The sequence below is a fragment of the Plectropomus leopardus genome, chromosome 16, assembly GCF_026936395.1.
Source record: "Plectropomus leopardus strain MGB_pleo_1.0 chromosome 16, ASM2693639v1, whole genome shotgun sequence".
Taxonomy (NCBI): domain Eukaryota; kingdom Metazoa; phylum Chordata; class Actinopteri; order Perciformes; family Serranidae; genus Plectropomus; species Plectropomus leopardus.
The window spans coordinates 23,368,203-23,387,389 of record NC_142191.1 but is presented as its reverse complement, the minus strand read 5'-3'; the positions used below and the strand labels follow the sequence as shown (position 1 = coordinate 23,387,389).

At 38.8% G+C, this 19,187-nt stretch overlaps 1 protein-coding gene across 4 annotated transcripts in view; it reads right to left on the bottom strand.

The window, feature by feature from the left end:
- The window catches only part of fam184ab (family with sequence similarity 184 member Ab), a 204,670-nt gene that overhangs the window by 75,890 nt on the left and 109,593 nt on the right, over positions 1 to 19,187 (bottom strand). For all 4 annotated transcript variants that reach the window (XM_088089446.1, XM_088089448.1, XM_042503815.2 and 1 more), the window contains 3 exons: positions 17,351 to 17,486; positions 16,069 to 16,250; positions 10,692 to 10,877 (listed from right to left, as the gene is read on the bottom strand). In XM_088089446.1, the coding sequence (XP_087945572.1) occupies positions 10,692 to 10,877; positions 16,069 to 16,250; positions 17,351 to 17,486 (504 nt within the window). The remainder of the gene's footprint in view (positions 1 to 10,691; positions 10,878 to 16,068; positions 16,251 to 17,350; positions 17,487 to 19,187) is intronic.

The window sequence follows — 19,187 nt, the reverse complement described above, 5'->3', positions numbered from 1 at the left end:
CAACTCAAATCCTTCATATATGTGGAGTATTTCCTCAACTGTGGTGCAGATCCCGAGCTTGCTGCTCTCACATTGACATTAGAGTCACCGCATTCATCTGTGCAAAATTTCTAAAAATACTTCAGACTATTTCATTGTCCTTGACAGAGAAGAGAGAGAGAGAGCTCCAGCATTGTTACAATAATAAAGCTTATTATGCCGACTGATTAATGGGAAACGATTTCTGTTATAGCGTGCAATGATTGCTGCTTTCCAAGGACAATTAGAGCTGAGGGAAATTGCTGTAATGTCAAATGAAATTTGCAACCATTATTCATTACACAGGAGGATGGACTTTGTAATGCCGTAAAAAAAACCCATTCAGTTTATTGACTGCTGTGACACAGTTCCATGAGAGTGAATGGAACTTCACGGAAATTCATCTGAATGGGGGAAAGTGTGCGAAATCACAATAATTCATGTGAAATGCTTAATAACATCTTGTATTTCACAAGCCGCAGAATGGAGGAAGTTTCTTTGTTGGCAGGGTAATAACTGTGAGAAGAGAATATACTGACTGACACAAATATTCATCTGTAAAACATTTTGGTACAGTGTGGTACAAAGGATCTCAGATTAGCCTCAAAATGTTATTGCATTTGCAAATGTCAGTCCGCTGCTGTTTTCCCTACCAACCAGCTCCCTTTGGTTGCACGCAATAGTTTCACACCCTTATGCAACCCCAATAAAGCCAAGAACGGGGCCAGTACCTGCCCACCTCGAGGCTGCCATGAAATCCCCAGCTACATCAAGATCTGTCCGATCTACCGTTCGCCTGAAGCTTTCTGCTCCCACAGGTCCTCACAGAAGCTTTGCTTGAGACTATTCCTTGATTGTGAATCTACTGGTTCGATGGGTTTCAGGCAAAAATCACTAACTTCCATTTTTTTTTTACTATTTCTACATGTTGCGTAGTCTGCTCTAGAATGAATTACATTAATTCTAAATTGCTTTGTTGTTACCTGCTGTGCTAACTTTTTGTAAGTGTTGACGTATTCCCTACAGTCTCTAATCTTTGGCAACTTGTAGGGGTGTAACAATCCATCGATCTGGGTCGACGAATCAATTCAGTCATCAACTATCTGCGATGCAAAATGAAAACATCCATCCATATCATCATCTTTAAGAATTGTTTTGAAATGCCCATGGCACATTAACTTCAGACAGTAAGTGCTTTAAACACTTTGTCCTGCATTATCTACAAAACATGACATACTTTAAATTAGTAAAGAAAGTGTGACAGAACAATTCAAATGAAAAGCTGTACTCTAGATTGTGTTGAAATTGGAAATGCCAATCATTTTTGCTATGGTGAGTCAATGACTGGGATCAGGGTTCCCACACATTTTTACCAATTAATTTTTAAAACTTTTTCACTTTACTTTCTTTCATTTCCTTGACTTTAAGTAGTTTAAAATCGGTTGGCCTATAATGCAATACAGTCATACATTATTAAACACGCACTTCCGAGGAATTTGTGGATAAGCAAAATGTTAGCGCTTAGTAACTTTACTTGGTGATTAAACATTCCCCCTTTTGGGGGATAGAAAAATCATATATACTATAGACAGATGTCAATTGCAATTTGACATGAATTGGAGTATAATTTTGACACATATTGTACATTTCTTGTTAAATCAAACTTATAATCAAATCAAAATTCTCTAATAATTGTGCTGCAACCTTGCCTGAACCTAAAAGTGGAAGGTAGCAGGTAGAAGGAAGGTAGATTTATTAGTCATTTTTTAAACACAGTTTAAAAAACAAAATTACAAGTATGTAAGTATGTAAGTGCATGACACCCTAACAAATCAAGCTTGATCACTGTCCCATTGTGAAGCTTTCCCCGTCCAAGTGGATAATGACCCAACATAGTGTATCAGTACATTTATACATCCATAACAGTGGCCAATACAATGCATTTTCAAAACCTCTCCAAAACACTTTTCTAATTTTATAACTTTTTCAGGAATTACGTGACCATAGGAGCTCTCTGAAGTGATATTATTGCTACTAAATGTCTTAATCATAAATAGGGTGCAACAGCTTCAAATCCTTGATCATCTCACACAAGAACTTCTACCTGTGTTCATTCTTGACACCACAATATGTGAATTTGGAAGAAGGTCTCAACCTTAGCGAGACCCTGTCACTGTATTTCCGCAGGTGTATCACATCAAACACCCAAATCCCAACTATGAATTATAATAATTTAATCAAAAATTATATTTCCACCTAATTTTAAGATAAAATTTGCAGAAATCTTTAGTGACACTTAAGGTGACTTTTGATGGTATCAAGGACATGATAGCAGGAATCTTCACTGGTCGATTCAGACGCAGACAGAGTCAGATGAGGAGGAATCTAATATGACACATCAGGATTCCTGTCATACCTTGCCTCTCAGTATAGAGGGGCGAGACCGAGGTGCAGCAGACCTGTTCATTTAAATTCCAAACCCGGCCGTCTCACAGACAACTCTCATTATAAGTTAAAGCGATATAAGAATAGAGGTGATGAAAGAAAAGATGATTAACTAGACGTGATGAAACTTGGATCAGACAAAAGAATCAAATGATGAGAAATGGAGGGATGAAGAGGCATTTTTTCTCATCTGTCTGCCCCCGTGATTTTGCAGAAAAGTTTAAAAATAGAGCAGCGGTGAAGGAATGAGGAGTGAGCTGCCGACACCCTGTCGCTCGTTCAACCGGGACATTTCTGCACCAACACTTGCAGTGAACCAGCAGTGAACAATGGAATATTATTGTGCATGTAAGAAGGAGGGAATACGAGGCCATGAAATTCACACAGGGCAAGAGAGTCTGCATATGGAATTCATATCTGATAACTACAGAAATGCATAACGCTCTTCTCTTAATGTAGCTGTCAGCTGAGATCGAGTCCACTGAGGAATATCATTTAAAACACGTCCTCATTATGCAACTTTGATGCAAGAGAATATTTGATAACTTGCTTCCACATGGCCGTGTGTGACTGGAATAAAGGACCCTGTGGAGATTAGGCATCATCGCGAGGCTATTTCAGGCTGGTGGAGCTGAATGCCTCGGCTACAGTCAAATTAGCGGTCTGGAACAACTAGACCTCAGGCTCATTAAACCAGTCCCAGGACCCGCTTTTTAATCCTTGGGGACACTTTCACTGTCCCACACCAGATACAAAAGCTGTTATGGTACTGGAAATGTAGGTATTTGATGCTATTTGAACCCTAAGAGGGAACAAGTGCATCATTTGTGTGGAGCTGCAGTCAGATTGGTTTATTTGCTTCTTTAACCCCTTTGAAACTTGAATGAATTGACTAGATTTCTTTCAAAAACATGGGAAGAAGGCAATAAGCAACTAAAGACGAATGGCCCATTCATCAGCAATAAATTAGTGAAGCTACGAAAAATTACTTGAAAATAAAATAAAAAAAAAACAAAACAAAACACACAAACACAGAAATAAGCTGGTACCTTTACATTTGTGTGGGTTGTTTTGTTGGGATCAGTGTGGTCAGTAGGTACCTGAAATTAAACTTTGAGGTCACCAATATCCTCCATCAATCCCATATCATCTCGTTTTAATATCTGTAATAGAAATTATGCTTTTTCAAAGTTGTGGCTCCTTAATTTGAAAATAAAACTTTTTTTTGTTTTTATTTATTTCTGTTTTCATTCATTTATATTTCACTGTGTTTTTACATTGTAAATGTAACAGTATTACCCTAAATCCTGTAACGCCTTGACTGGTTACTTCTAAAAAGTAATATATTAGTGTTGTTACAGTGTTGTTACCCCTAACACTGTTGAACATACATCAGTGTATCATAATGTACCTAAAATGAACGAAACCATCTTTGGGGAAAAATGATTTGACATGTACTTTTATTATTTAGTCTGGCCCATATCTCATCCAAAGAAAAGGCTGGAGTTTATGACCTATTACCTTTTGGGGAGCTGTAATGTCATCCATCTTTATTATACAGTCTATGTGATACTGTATAAAATACAAAAATAATGCTGCAATAATTAGAATATTAAGTTGAGTTAGTCAATCAAATACAAAGAACTACAGCCTCAAAGATGACCAGAGTTCAACTAGCACCTCTGACACTGTGCCACAGACTGCAGATTTGAACATGCATCACAGTGGAAAAGCGTTTCCATTCTGAGGCTGCCTTGTGCATTTTCAGAATTCATCTCTTTTTGAAATTTAGATTTCTGGGTCGTCTGGTTCATGTTCAAAAAACAAAGTAGGAATGTTCAAGATCACAGGAATACTAATAATACAAATTAACTGTTTTTTTAAGTACCTTTAAGAGAAATTCACTGCTTTTGCCAAGGAAGAAGAAATAAACCTCTTTGGTTCCCAAACAGAAACTCTCATGCTCCTCCCAAGGAGTAAAAATATATACCATAGAATATGCAGTAGACACGCAGCGTAAAAGCGGCATCTAAGAAGTGGGTGTACACCATATGTATGAGCTTAAGCCCTGTTAGGGTCACCACACACTGTGCTAAGTAAGAAGCAGTGAAATATTTATGCAGGACGTTTTAGACACACACGCACACACACGCACACACAAACGCACACACACTGGCTGTAAGACTCACATCCTTCAGCCAAAGCCACATCAATCTCTTTTGCCTTCCCATCATTTTGTCCTAATTTTTTTTTGATTATTTTTTGGGGGCTTTTATTACCTTTTATTGACAGGACAGTGTGAGTGTGAAAGGGGAAGAGAGAGAGAGGGGGCGATATGCAGCAAAGGGCCGAGGACGGACTCGAACCCAGGGCTGCTGCAGCAAGGTCACAACCTCTGTACATGGGGCGCCACTCTATCCACTGAGCCATCAGGCGCCCCATTTTGTCCTAATTTTGATTACTTTACTCACTTTATACTCTCCACTCACAGTTTTATGTGCAGTATATGTCATCAGCGAACAAGCAGGAATACACATTTAAATGTTAGGGTCCTGCAACCATTTAAATGTCAAAACTCCCACATTTTGGTGCTCAACATAGTTACTCACATATTCATCTTGCCTTTATAAACTCTAAAAAAAATCTATGTTGTCAGCTAAAGAGACAAATATCAAAATGTGAGGTATGAATGTCCTAAAAGCACAAAAAAGTTCAATTTCTGCACCATTTTTATACATTTTTTTAATCTAAAAAAAAATGCATTCTTTTCTTGTGCATTTCCACACTTCCTCACATGTGTAGGTAGTGTATTAATCTAATTAGTACTTTATTGTCTCCTGCACAACAGCATGCCGAAGCATTTGTGTGCCTCTGTGTGTAGTAGCAGTTTTAGTATCACCCCAAAAATAGCACCTAAGAGCGTCTTGTAACCTGCGTGAGTCATCATTCAGGCCGCATATAGCGTCCACATGTGGCTCCCAGCAGCTACCACATCTCCAAACTCTGTTTTCATTGAGAATTCATTTCCATTTGTCTTTTTTGAATCTCTTTTGTAACATTATATCAGCGTCAGAAGCTCTTCTGGGTTATTCACATTTCAACCAGCCCGGGTTATGTGAGCTCAGAGGTGTTCTGGATGACATTTATGAGGGATAAATATAAATGAGCTCCCACGTCTGTAGGCTGCATTTCCTCCTTTGCCAATTTCCAACTCACTGTTATATCTCTTTTTGATGTGTTTTAGTCAATAGACAACCTAAACAAACTGCAGGTGTCTGAGCTCCTGTCAATTGTTATGTGTCTATGTGATGTAGTAACTCTAGACTTCAATATCAGCATGTGCTCTTTTATATCACCCTGTGCAGAGATTACTAATCCCAAACCTCATTCACTACAGTCACACCTTTGGAAATTGTTGCTGGTTTTGCTCTTGCTCACATGATATCAGAGGATGCAGGAGTGTGTGACTTTAAGCATCAGCTTCACCGACTTATTTTTCCTGCACTGAGGAGCTGATCAATATTTTTTTTAAAAGTAACAGCATTTAGGTATTTTTTAAAAGTTTTTTGCAGTAAAGGCAAAGCTCTGCTTTGGTTATAATAATCACACAATTGTGGAAATGCAGGCTATGTGGATAAAGTTTGGAGGCAAATAAACTACAAAATAACTTCTTGGCTCCCCATGATGTGTTCTATAAAAATTGCCATAACCTGAGGGTCCTTTTAAATATGATAAATCCTGCTGGTCCAGCCATAAGCATTCCCTGAAAATGGCTTCTTAGTCTGTTTGAAACTGTATCCTTTCCTCGTTCAGCAGAAATTAACTTATACCATATCATAATCTTTTCCACTGATATCACTGTTAAAGATTAAACACAGTTCAATCTCTCTTAATGAGGCCATGCAAAGCTCCTCTCACTCTTATGTTTACAGCAAAAAGAGTCTAAAAGAAACCAGATGTTGTCTATAGTAGACAATCAATATAGCTGCTTTCCTTAATCATGTTAAGGTATTCTTTTACCCAGTCTCCAGGTTTCTACCAAATTTAAGGATACTCCATTTACGGCCAAATCTAGTCACAAAAAGGGTGACTGACACTGGAAATTACTTTGGTACTTTTGGATTTGCATGATACATAAGGTGCCAGAGGGCACAAAACTGCATCAAAATAGAGCTTGTTTATAAAAAGTGCCAGTGGAGGATCCCATGCACCCCCTGACAGAGGTCAAAGCTAGGCACCTAATGTCCTAAAATCTGAGAAACATCCTAATATCCTAGAAATGTTCTAAAATCCTAGAAACGCCCTTGAATCCTAAAAATGTCCTAAAATACTAGAAACATGTAGGGGGCTGCTGCGACTGGCCCTTGGCGCCCTGTCATTTTGCCCATTTGTCCCCTGGAAAAGCTTAAGAGACACGATACAGGATTTTCCTAAAAACAATGCGTAGACTCATACAGAAGTAATCTCTCTGAGTTACAGGCATAGATTTTTTTTTGAGTGGGGTGGGGAATGCATTTGTCTCCCTCAATGAAAACATGAAATAAAATTCTAATGAATTTGTTGAGTCCAACTGAACGTTGAAGCCAAATTTGAAAAAATCCCCTCAGGGTGTTCTTAAGATATCATGTTCAAGAACATGAGACGGACACAAGTTCACAGTGACTTTTGATCACCAAATTCTAACCAGTTCATCATTAAGTCCAAGTGAAATTTGAAGTTATTCCCTCAAGGTGTTCTTGAGATATCGCTTTCATAAGAAAGAAATGGACGGATGGACAACCCAAAAATACAAATATAGTGAGGCAAATCACCAAATGAGAATGAATCTGGAATTGGATTTTTAATTTTACTTGTGCTAGTGGCATATACAAATAGTAAACTATAATCCTGCATAATATACCTTTGAAAAAGAGAGAGAAACATGAACATTGGTGCTCATTTTCTCTGCATACCAACTTTTACAGTCAAGGTTACCAACTGAAAACTTGTTTTTTAACAGACTGGGAAAAAGTGATCGGAGGTGTTTCTGAGTGAACGATAACATAAGGGCATTACCTGCATTCATATGCCAAATGCATTTCCTTCAGTAACTTCATTCATATCAAGACAGAGTGTTTCAGGAACAATATTTTGACCTTCATTAGACACACAATTTTACAACTCAGAGTCTCAAGGCGAACAGAGCTCATGTCTTCTTTTCAGCTCTTGTAACAGATGGTATAGTCAGTGAACAATGTGGAGGCAGCTCAGAGGTTAGAGAGGCAGGCTTGCGACCGGTTACCCGTTAAAATCCCTCAACCAGCTTGCAGAGTGTCTGTTGGGAAGTAAATGAATGCTGCTGTCTCTGTCTTTGTTCTAAACAACTTAATGAGCAGCAACAGCAACAGTAGAGGACTGTGGATAGACTTTATAAATCATATTTTTAGCGTGGGCACCGGTGTCAGTGTAAGAGTCAATACACCTTCATACACACACAATATGACTGTGGTCAAAACATTTGTCTGTCATCCAAAATCACCACTCATTAATTAACAAATATTTTGTAACATCAACAGACGGTGGTGGTGTGACAGGTCAAAATGTTTTGGCAGGCGGCAAATCCAGAGACACTAACAGAGCTGACAGCTTGAATCTTGAGTGAGTCATTTCTGAATATCATACTGATAAATTTTATATTAGTTAATAATATCAGCTCTCCATCGCAATTTGCAGATTCACAGTGGGTAAGCGGTGCATTCTGTGCAACAGCAATAGTGGAAATTGAGAAGGATACAGTATAAAATACAAGTCTTAAAACATTCCTTTGCTTAATCAGTTTACTTAAAGGTCCAGTGTGTCAGATTTTGGAAGAAGTAAGATGTATTATGTATTATGCAAGAAGACAAAAAAGATGGCACTAGAGACTTACACCGGGTGAGTGGCTAACTTCAACTTCACTAGCACTCCGCCACCTTGACCAGGAGTAAAAGAATTCAGTCATGTGACTTCTTGACTTTTTAAAATATTATTGGATTGAATGGCTCAAATCCCAAAAGTGAAACACTTCATTTCTGCAGGGAGTGCTCTAAAAATGTATCTACTGATTTAATAGATACAAAAAAGTTTTTTGACCAAAATGGCATCACAAGACTAACCTGAAAGCTGTAATCCCATGGTTTAGGCACTGCATAAATTGGATTTAAAGCCTTGTGCTGTTGCCTTGACCTTGGTCCCCTTTCATGAAGTCTGCCTTGTCTCACCCCCATGTTTCTGTAGTATCTCAGAAAGGGACAAACCAAACATTGGCTCTGGGTTCTTGCATGTTTTAACATTACCTAAAGGCCACCATCAGTGGCTGTAAACAAGGAGAGGGTGGAGGGGGTATCCAGGTTGTTGCAACCTGCAACCTCATTGCTCTATACTGCCAAAGCTATGACGCTGCTCCTTTAAGAACTAGAATTTCTGCCTTGCAGTAGAGGTTATATCCACGTCTGTCCAGACTCATATGTAGCCTTGACAGCTGACAATGGTTCAAATATGGATGCTGCTGCAAAGAAGCTGAAGAAGTTCTTAAACCTGGATGTTTCACGTCTTCCCCTCGGCAGCACAGAATATCTACACAACCAGCACAGTTTCAAGGTGTTTCAGGATTAGTGTCACTAATTCAGAATCTGATCAAATATCTCCCCTTCTGTTCCTGAGTTATGACGTTGAGTAATGGCCAGAAAAGTGTTTCTGCATAACATTATGATGTCACAGTTAAACTGATCTTTGAACTTTTGGATAAAAAATGTCATTCAATCCAAGCCCCCAAGAAGTGCGGCATGCATTGATGCAAAATTTACATAGTGGCCGAAAGTGGAATTACACCGTTTGAGTCGGTCACATGATGCACACTGGCCCAGACAGACTTTTCCCCATTTGCTAACAAGGGGAAAGAGACTCTAAATCAGTAAATCATTTTTTTATGAGCATCAAAGGCCCTGCGAAATGTTTTTTATCCCTGTCTGGATGTAAACCATCCGGTTCGATAACATTTGGAAAGTCTAAAAGAGCCGCATGATACCATTTTTTTAGACCGCCATTCAAGCCAGCTGAGGCGCTAATCCAGAAGTCGGTTGCGCCGCCGGCAGGAGTTAACCACTTGGCCGCACTCAACTGCGCTCAGCAGCGTTTGGCTGCTGTTAATCTCTACTAAAAATGCTCTATGGGCCAATAGATCTGGGTATTTTTCACATTTCTAAACCCAGAAAAAGAGCTTTCTCTGCTTCATGCACCATTGAGCAGCTCTCATAGGAATGAACGAGGCCCCGCCCCCACGGTTGTATTCAGATTTTACTGAAATACATCCATGATTTAATCACTTTATCCTGCTAGACATCTGTGTAAAATTCTATCAACACTAGTTTATGCATTCTTGAGTTAGAGCAAAACAGGTCTTGTGTGGTCACAGTGATCTTTAACCACCGAAGTTTAATCAGTTCATTGTTGAGTCCAAGTGGATGTTTGTGCCAAATTTAAAGAAATTCCCTAAAGCTGCTTTTGAGATATTGTGTTCAGGAGAATGAGGCGGACAACACAAAAACATAATGCCTCTGGCCATGGCTATCATCTTTGTTGAGGCAAAAAAGTGGTAGAAATACCAATAAAATGTATTTAAAGTATCAAGAGCAAAAGTAAAAATGTTGAGAATGTTGTCAGTGATCGATGTGGTCCAGTAGATCACATGATTTGCTGCAATTTTGTAAGCTGTGAAGTAACTTCAGACTAAAGTGAACTGCAGTACAAAAGTTAATATTTCCCTCTGAACTGAGTAAAGTTCCACAATAATTATGTACTTTGTTACCTTCCACCTCTGGTGTCCATAAAGAGAACAACACTTCTTCCACGCAGGGGAAAACACGCCTCCCAAGGACACCATCTTTATGACTTGAGATGAGCCCCAAGCTTGAAGATGCAGGATCAATTAAAACATACAGCTGTTCGTTTTCCTCCGGCTTTGAGCAATAAACGCTGATTACACAAGTATGCAGCAATCTGAAAATTAATTTTATGGATTTTTGTTCATTGTGCCCGGCGAGTTTACCATCTGATGCACTTTGTCAGACACATTATACAACACTTTCATGACTGCATGTGCATAGGATGTTTCAGAATAAGGTAGGGTTTATTACCTGCAGATGGTCAGGACACTGATTGGATTACCCGGCCTGTATATCGGTCTAACCTTGGAGTGTGTGTATACTCACAGCCAGCATGCGGTTCTTGTCCTTCTCTGCGTTGTTGAGAGCGTTCTCCAGGGTCACTCTGTGTTTCTTGGCGACTTCCTCCAGAGCCCGAGCCTGGCTCTCCTTCATCTGGCTGGCCTCCTCTTCGGCTCGAGCTCGCATATTGTTCATTTCCTTCTCATGGGACGTTTTCTCCTCACGCAGGGTCTGACGACAAACACAACATTAATATGCAAGCGTGCACACATTTTTAAAAATATGCTTAGATGTGGGTGTTATGATAGATGAAACACAGAGAGAGCTTTGGCTGACATTCATCCCATATGCTGTATTTTTCAGCCATATTGTCAGTGTTTACTAAGTGACAGCCAAGATATCAATCCTGCATCCTCTCTGTCTATATCTGAAATGTTCTATCATTCTCACCACATTCATATTTGTTATTCCTGAAGCACCAAAACGCAACAGGCTGGAAAAATAACATTTTATACCAGACTCCATGTGGGATTATTGATAAAGGGGTTATGTGTTATGGAGCAGAGAAACCAAAGCTGGAGAGAACAGGTGTGCTCAGTTAAAGTTGCTAAGCCATGACTGGACAATAACTGTTTATGTAAGGGGTCAACTGGGATGATTAAGAGCATGCTGATAAGTGATTTGATAGATATTTGTGGATAAGTAAGGCCTTGTCCTCATGCATTTTTGAAAACACTGTCTCCCCCTGTAGTTTCCAAAAAGATCTCATCACAAACACTTATTGAAAAAATCTTGAGAGTGAATGAAAATAGAAAAACATTATTGAGGTGCTGCCAAGAGTGTTACAAACCAACACATGGCGATATAAGAAACTGTTGAACAGTGACCTTTGTAACGCATTCTCACACCACTGTTCCTCAATCTTCGATGAGTAACTGTACATTTATGTGTAAACATGTAAAGAGTCCTGTTAACAACATTAGAGCAAGCACTATTTTGTCTAAGTTTTTTTGAAAAGTTTCTGATAATCTTCACTCTGCAAGGAGTTTTTCAGTGACCTAAAACAAGGTTTGCGTGTGCAAAAGGTCAAAATACAGATAAAAGCTACATTTTTAACTATACCCGCGTATGTGAGGAACAGGCCTAAAAGGAGAGGAATCAGAACAGAGCTGTCTCATAGATTTTAAACTGGAGGGATAATAGAAGAAAGAGGTGAAATATAGAAATGGATAGCAGCCAAAAGATGTGGCTCAGAGGGCACAGAGGAGAAAGAATGAAGTCCTGCTGATTTAAGTTGTTACTGAGCGCCATATATTGTGTCACAGACAGACAAGCAGACAGGCAAGAACAAACGCCCTCTGCACCCAGCAACAGCTTGTTGGGTTTGTCATTGGAATTCTGGTACAGCATGAATTAAGGATAAGGTCACAGAAAACAACGACGTTTCTGAGAAACTGAAAATAAAAATATAATCTGCAGCCCATTTACTTTGCGTTTAATCAGGGGAGCAGCTGTTTCTTCATTGCATGGGTTTAACAAAATTTTAATTAGCCAAACTGCGCCAAAAAAGCCACATGGGAACAGTAATAGCCATTACTGCAGCTGACATTAGGCACAGTAAAAGTCTCCTAAAGTAAGCCAAGAAACTCTCTGTGAGAATGTTTGCTCTAGTGTGTACAAAAATTATCTGACTACTAATTAGATAAGATTCAAAATCTGCTGTAGGTATCTTAGTTTCTCTCTCATTTTCTCTGTTTTACAGCACACTTATGGTATTGTGCTGACAATAGAAACTACGCATTTTTCATGCATAAAGATACAACCTTTACTTTAAAGGCCATTCAGATTCTTCAGGTTTAAGTTGCACTACTTGTCATTGTTTTTACTGAGGTGTTTGACATTTACAAAATTGCAAGCTATAAAAGATGCATATGGATAGTGAATTTAGACTAACTGCGTGGGATTTCACAATCAAGATTTTTTGGCCCTGATCCCAAGCTGAGTCCTTTAACAATGGGTATCTGCTGATAACAAGTCCGATATACTTAATATACAAAATTATCATGTGTACACAGGTTTTTTTGCACAAGAAAAAAAAACTGCTAATATAGGCTATACGCTCCTTTCCCATTGCCAGTAGACCACAGCTGTGTACATGGCTCTGCAGCAGATGAGTATGACTTTCTGATTTTTGTACTGATGTGTCATGCTTGACGTCACAGACAGGCCTGAAAACAGGTTAGTAAAAAGTAGAAAGCAGCATGGAGGCCAGTGAAAATGTTATGGTGGTTACTTAAAAAAAAATCTCTAACATCTCTATTCATCTCTTTCAAACTCAGTGCTGACTACTTTGGAACAATGGTTGCACCATGCTTAGTTTTGGTGATGGTATTTTGTGGCAGCCCCATTATTGCATTGCTTCGGTCAAGGGGCTTAAATTAGTGAGTTCACCCGGGTGTTGTATTTCTATCACTGCCCATCAGAGCCTGAGCGGATAAATACCAGTGATTACTGCAGAGTCATTTGACCCGGGTGTAAATGCAAATTGTAGCTTTTCCCATAACATACAAAAAACAGATGTTATCAGACATTAGTGGGTTTTTTGTGCAGTGGAAAAGGGGATATATTCACTTGAATGTTGATTAAATATTTATCTGACATACTGAAACAACTGTAGCCTTCTAACTCTGACACACCTTATTTTTGAAGGGCTACTTGATCCAAATAGGGCAATAGTTAAAAGCTATGACGTTGATAAGCTTCAACTATTGATGTGGAATAAAGGAAAGTTTTAACTGGAAGAACACATCTTCAATTTTGTAATATTTTGCTCCTTTGCCTCTGTCAAGAGCCTCTCTTTTTATGGGTATTTGTCTTTTGTGCATACTTGTACAAGCTTATTTTTATATGGGCATTTGAAAGTCAAGTAGTCATGGGTATCTGATCGGCATTGATAAAAACACAACTCCTGGTGAAACCTACTAATTTAAGCCCCTTAACCAGCAAGACGCAATGACACACCACCACAAAATACTGTCTGTTTCCGTCCAAGCAGAGCTCAATAAAAAATCCAAATTTGTTTGCACCGGGTTTGAAAGATAGACTGAATAAGTAAGAGATATATAAAAAGAAGTAACCGCCATATAGTTTTCACCGGCCTCCATGCTGCTTTCTACTGCTTACATACTAACCCTTTTTTCATGTCTATTCATTACAGCGAAAGTGACACACCAAAAAAGCTTACAATTACAGAAATGCATACTCATTTGCTGCAGAGCCCTGTACACAGCTCTTTTTTAGCAGGTTTATCAGTGATGTATGATAAACCTTTCCTTTATCAATTGCTGAACCCAAATAGATGCTGTAAATCATTACAGCTGCACCCTGAAAGGGCACATTAAAATTAAATTTGATCAATGAGACTCATCGTCCAACATATGATTGATGACAAACATAACATAAACAAACATAAACTACAGCCCATCTTAAACCCTATACAACATATACTTTATTTGGCCTTTATCAGTCATTTTAAAACGACTGAGTATCTGGCAGATTATTAAAGATATCAGTCTTGGCAACAACATGAAAAAAAAAAAAATTTCCCATCAGGGATTATATTGGTTTGCACTAATTGCTCCAAACCACAGGGTGGTTTTGGAAATCTACCAAGAAAATGTCCATCAGACTGGTCAAACTGAGTGAGACTGCTGTGTTGTCATATGGCCAGACAAGTCTGAGGGGAATAATATGAACAACAGGGCATGAAAACATCTTAGGAGGTTAATTCTTCCTTCTGCAGTGAGAGGACAAAGAAAAAAAAAAGAAAGGACGGAGAGAAAATGTTGATAAGAGACAAGGGAAAAGAAACCCAAAAGCCTCCCATTAATGTAATGACTTTTCCACAAGTTCTATAATTAAGTCAGACCACTAACATTATCTGAAATGTTCTTTCCCTCCCAGCTTGTTAATGTTGCTTTTTTCCAAAAATTGCTCCTTAATTGCAAAGAAGTTGGTAAAACACTTCACAGTGGAAAACACACTCTGACATCACCAGATTTTTTTTAATTTAATGATTTTTAGGGTAACAAAAACACCCTGCAACATTACACTCATTGTCAGATTACTGTGAGTAGTCCACTAATGTCAGAAATTGCTCGAGCACTGTAGGACTTTGCTGCCGCCATAACAGGAAGGTGCCATAAAGTTTAAGTGGTGCGAGGTCTTCTATTATCCCGAGGAAGACATTCAAATTCACGGCAGACTCGCTCGGTGGGAGAACTCTCGCAGCTCCCAGGGGATTACACTGCACAAATGTCAGAGATAAAGGGATGGGAAAACACACATGAAGCAGCAACACTTGACATTTACCGTCGGCTGTGGTTGCTCTGCTGACTACACTCTTTCTTAAATCATCTGACCTTTAAGCTTCTTGGTTTTTAAAAAGAGGGGCGTTTTTTTCCCCTTAAAGTTTATTAATGCAGTGATCGACAGGTTTGACCCTTTCAACAGTTTAATGATTATAGTCAATGTTAGCTCCTTTCTGCCCACGAGGCATTTCAAACTTCTTGCATACATAACATGTATGACTGAAAGAAGCACTTGGGGTTTGCAAAGCTAAAGCACAGCAGGAAAACACAAAAAGAGTCTGAGTTTTATTGCATTCTATACAGCTTTACTATGTTCATACTTTAACATTTTGTGTTCTCTATAAAGAACTTACTGAACTAAATCAATAATTCAAGTCAAATAGTCCTTTTACATCTCCAAAGAACAGCTTTGGGCAAAACATCAACCTCACCAGAGCACACAGGGGGTTACTCTGTAGACTCTCAGAAATGTCAGTGTTGCAAAACTAAAAGAAATAAGAAAGAAGGACATACCAAATCGAATTGAGAAAATAAATCAGTCTGGGGGCAAGTGAGTATTAGAATTGCTTCACAGCTCAAACAAATGGTCTTTTACTTCTAGGCTTTTTCTCTCCAAAAGGCTGAATTTGGAGGATTACAGAGGGGTTCAGGTCAAAATGGAAATGGAAAAAGACAAACTTCTGACATAAAAATAACAAATCTCATCTTTAATGTGGCAATCTGACTTCTCTGTCTGAAATTATGGAACACCGAGACCAATGTTTCTATATTATATATACTCCTAAAATGCATGCCAATCATTTGTTTTCAGTTTTCTTAGTTTTATAAATTGAATTTTTTTTTATGTAAGGACCTACTCTTCAAAAAATGAGCACAGAATATTTTACTGACCGTATTTAAAGGATGGAAAAACAGGGCTGCACAGTCTTACCAAAAACTTTAGTCACAGCATCTTGATGGCTTATTGGTTATTCAGAACAGTGTTATTACAGTCTGCAGTGAATACAAATCACACCAGCAAAGGACACGCAAACACACAAAAACACACACACCTTCTCCAGGGACTGGAGCTGTTCTCTCTGTCTTTCCTCCAGCGCCTGGCTCTGGCTCTGCAGGGACTCCCTTTCTTCTTCCATCCTCAGCACTTTGTCCTTCAGCCGGCTCCGCTCGTTGTCCAGGTCCCTGATGGCTGCTTCCTGGGTCATCTGGGTGGCCTGCAGGCTGCTTATCTGACCTATGGCAACAGAAAGCCGACAGATGTGAGCAGAATGCAAAGAGGAAAGTGATGTCATCTGCATATAGTCATTCTTGAAGGTTTCCTGTTAACACAGCCAACACATACAAAATAAACTGGTGTCAGCATTTTAAACTTAACCGTAGTCCTGGACTTTCAATAATTCTTAGGAATTAATCTGCTTAATCACCATTGTTTGGCAGCAACCTCGAGTGGCTGTAGTAATTATGATTGGAGCAAAGGAGCAAGTCAGGTGATGTATAAAGAGTGAAAAAATCTGCATAGGGTGGTGGTTGGGTCAAACAAACACAGAACTTTCACACAGGAAATGGCTGTTTGTGTCTGATTTGAAACCATCCATCAACATAACAGTTATTTCAAAGACAAATCAGAGTATTTTATCCGACCTTTTTTTGCTGGCCTAAAAACATTTTACATTTACGTTTTACATACTTTGGCCATTGTTTCTATTTTTTATTGTGCTCACATTGTGCTCACAGTGCTCACAACGCTTCCCAACCCACCAACCAAAGGAACCAAAAATAAAACTTTGTTCCAGTTTAAATATACCAGGAGCTATGGAATGCAAGATGGTATATATGATGGTCATATTCATATTCACCAGCTGGACTGTATTTGTCTCCCTCACATGCAAACAGCTCCAGTGGAAAGTGGTGAAGCATTCTCAATGGGCACGAGGAGCTCAAAGGAGCTAATGGGCTGAGCATAATTCTGCACCAGGCTACAAAGTACTGACGGAGAGACATCACAAGAAATTAAATCAGATTCTAACATGCAACAATTTATCCAACATGAGTGCACACAAGCATACACACTACAAACTGGGTATAATTGATGTGAGAATGGTTTCCTCTGCCTCAGGAGAACTGGGAATACTATGAGCTTAGATATACAGCATTACTGTACACCATTAAAGTGTTCCAGGCCATGATGCCTCAGCCAGGATGAGGGGAGCTGTTAGTGGATATGTTTGATGTGTTTGAACGACAAGCTGAGGAAGTGTCTAGTGGGTAGTGTCGGTGCAAGGATTCACAAGCATTGAGAATACAAGTCTATATGAAAGAGGAGAGGGGTCTTACTGGCTTTGAGCAGTATTTCAGTGGCTTGCTGCTGAACTCTGTCTCTGGCTGCCTCTAGTTCACACTCCGCTTCCTTCTGACGAATCTCCACAATTTCTGAGTTCTGGGTCACCTCGTCCAGCTGCTTGGTTAAATCCTGGAGAGGAATAAAATAAAGACAGAACAGAGCAGATGAAATAAATCTCTGTTATCAGACACAATAGAGTGGCAGCTGTACCTGACTTCCATGAGGAACACTACATAGAAGAGAGTAAAGTAACCAAACCACTGTTGAAGTCACTCTTGCACATGAACCAATTGATGTACATTGCTGTTTATCAGTGAATAAAATTATGGTGCCAGGACAAAGGCTTAAGATTTTGGCAAAGATAATAAAAACTGAACTGTACAAAGGCGAAATTGGCATTGAAATGCTTTAATTTGTTATATCAGCACAGAAAAAAACAGCCTCTTCTTACTGTGGACAGATTTCTGAATTTGAAACATTAGGTATGAATCGGACTGACGTACACAATAACTGTCATTTAACTTAACCATATTGTGTCCCTTATGTATATGCAGTACCTCTTTTTTATTTGTGGTTTTTTTTCATGTTTTTGCTTTTATGGACCAGTCTTACAATATTATGATGTGTAAGCCTGCTTGTTGAACGATTGAATAAAATGTAAAAGTTTAATAAATAAATAATATTTTTTTAAAAATTGACAGGTTTTTTTTGTCTCACAAGCCAATGGCAAACCAGCTAAATGTATTTAACCCAGCCTGGTTTCATGTAAAACAAAAAATGTCACTGCTTAGTTTTATTACTGTTCTATAATGAGCTGTCCTGCTTGACAGCTTCAGTTTTGATTGTCCATTCTTAAAACAAAAATACACAATACATTCATATTTTAAACAGTTACAGAGTCTCTTAAAGGCAGATGAATGAAGAACTGAAATGCAGTTTTTGGCCCCTGACAGAAAGAGTTGATGTTATGTTAAGAAGCACAAAGCTTGAGATGTGCAAATAAAAATATACAGAAACTACTGGGATGAGGAAATACCTGAATTCTGTTGATTAGTAAATTAATAATGAGTAAAAAAAAAAAACCCTGAAATATGTTGATGATAAAATTATGTTGTGATTTCATACATTGTAGCTGTTTTAATCTAAAGTCAGCAGTGAGTTTTCAGACATATTGGACCGCCATAGCTAGTACAGAATGAAGCATATTGGTGGCATATTATTAATACTGAGGATCAGGGATGTAAATGCTGACTGCTGCTCAATTAATAAGAACTAGACTTCAGGGAGGGATTTGATGCACACACAAACACGTACAGACACCAACACACACACGCACACAGTGCAGTAACTGTGTGATTTAGCACTCTGTAGGAACTTATGAGAGGCAATTTCACATCTTTCAATCCCATCAAACTGCCTGCCTCAAACTTAATTACAGCTGCTAAGGCTAAGACAAAGAAACCTCAGAGTGATAATAACCACCGAGGAGTCACACACAAATTAGATGTGATGTGTGTGAGTACGTGTGAGTGCACTACACTCTGTGTGTGTGTGTGCGTGTGTGTGTGTACTGATTTCCCTGATGATCTCAAAGCAGGTAGCTGCACTTTGACCACTATGTTGAGATAAAGCATTCAATTGAAAGAGGGGGGGTAGATGGAGGTAGAGTTTGAAGGTTCCACTTTTAGAGAGTAAGGACATTTTATCCTGTCCTCACTTCTTCAAAGTGCTGTTTGAGGGTTAAGACTTCATTTCGGGTTAAGGTTAAACTAGTTTAAGTTAAAAGAGAGATTCTTCTCCAGCTTGCTGTGCACGTCCACGGATAAAATA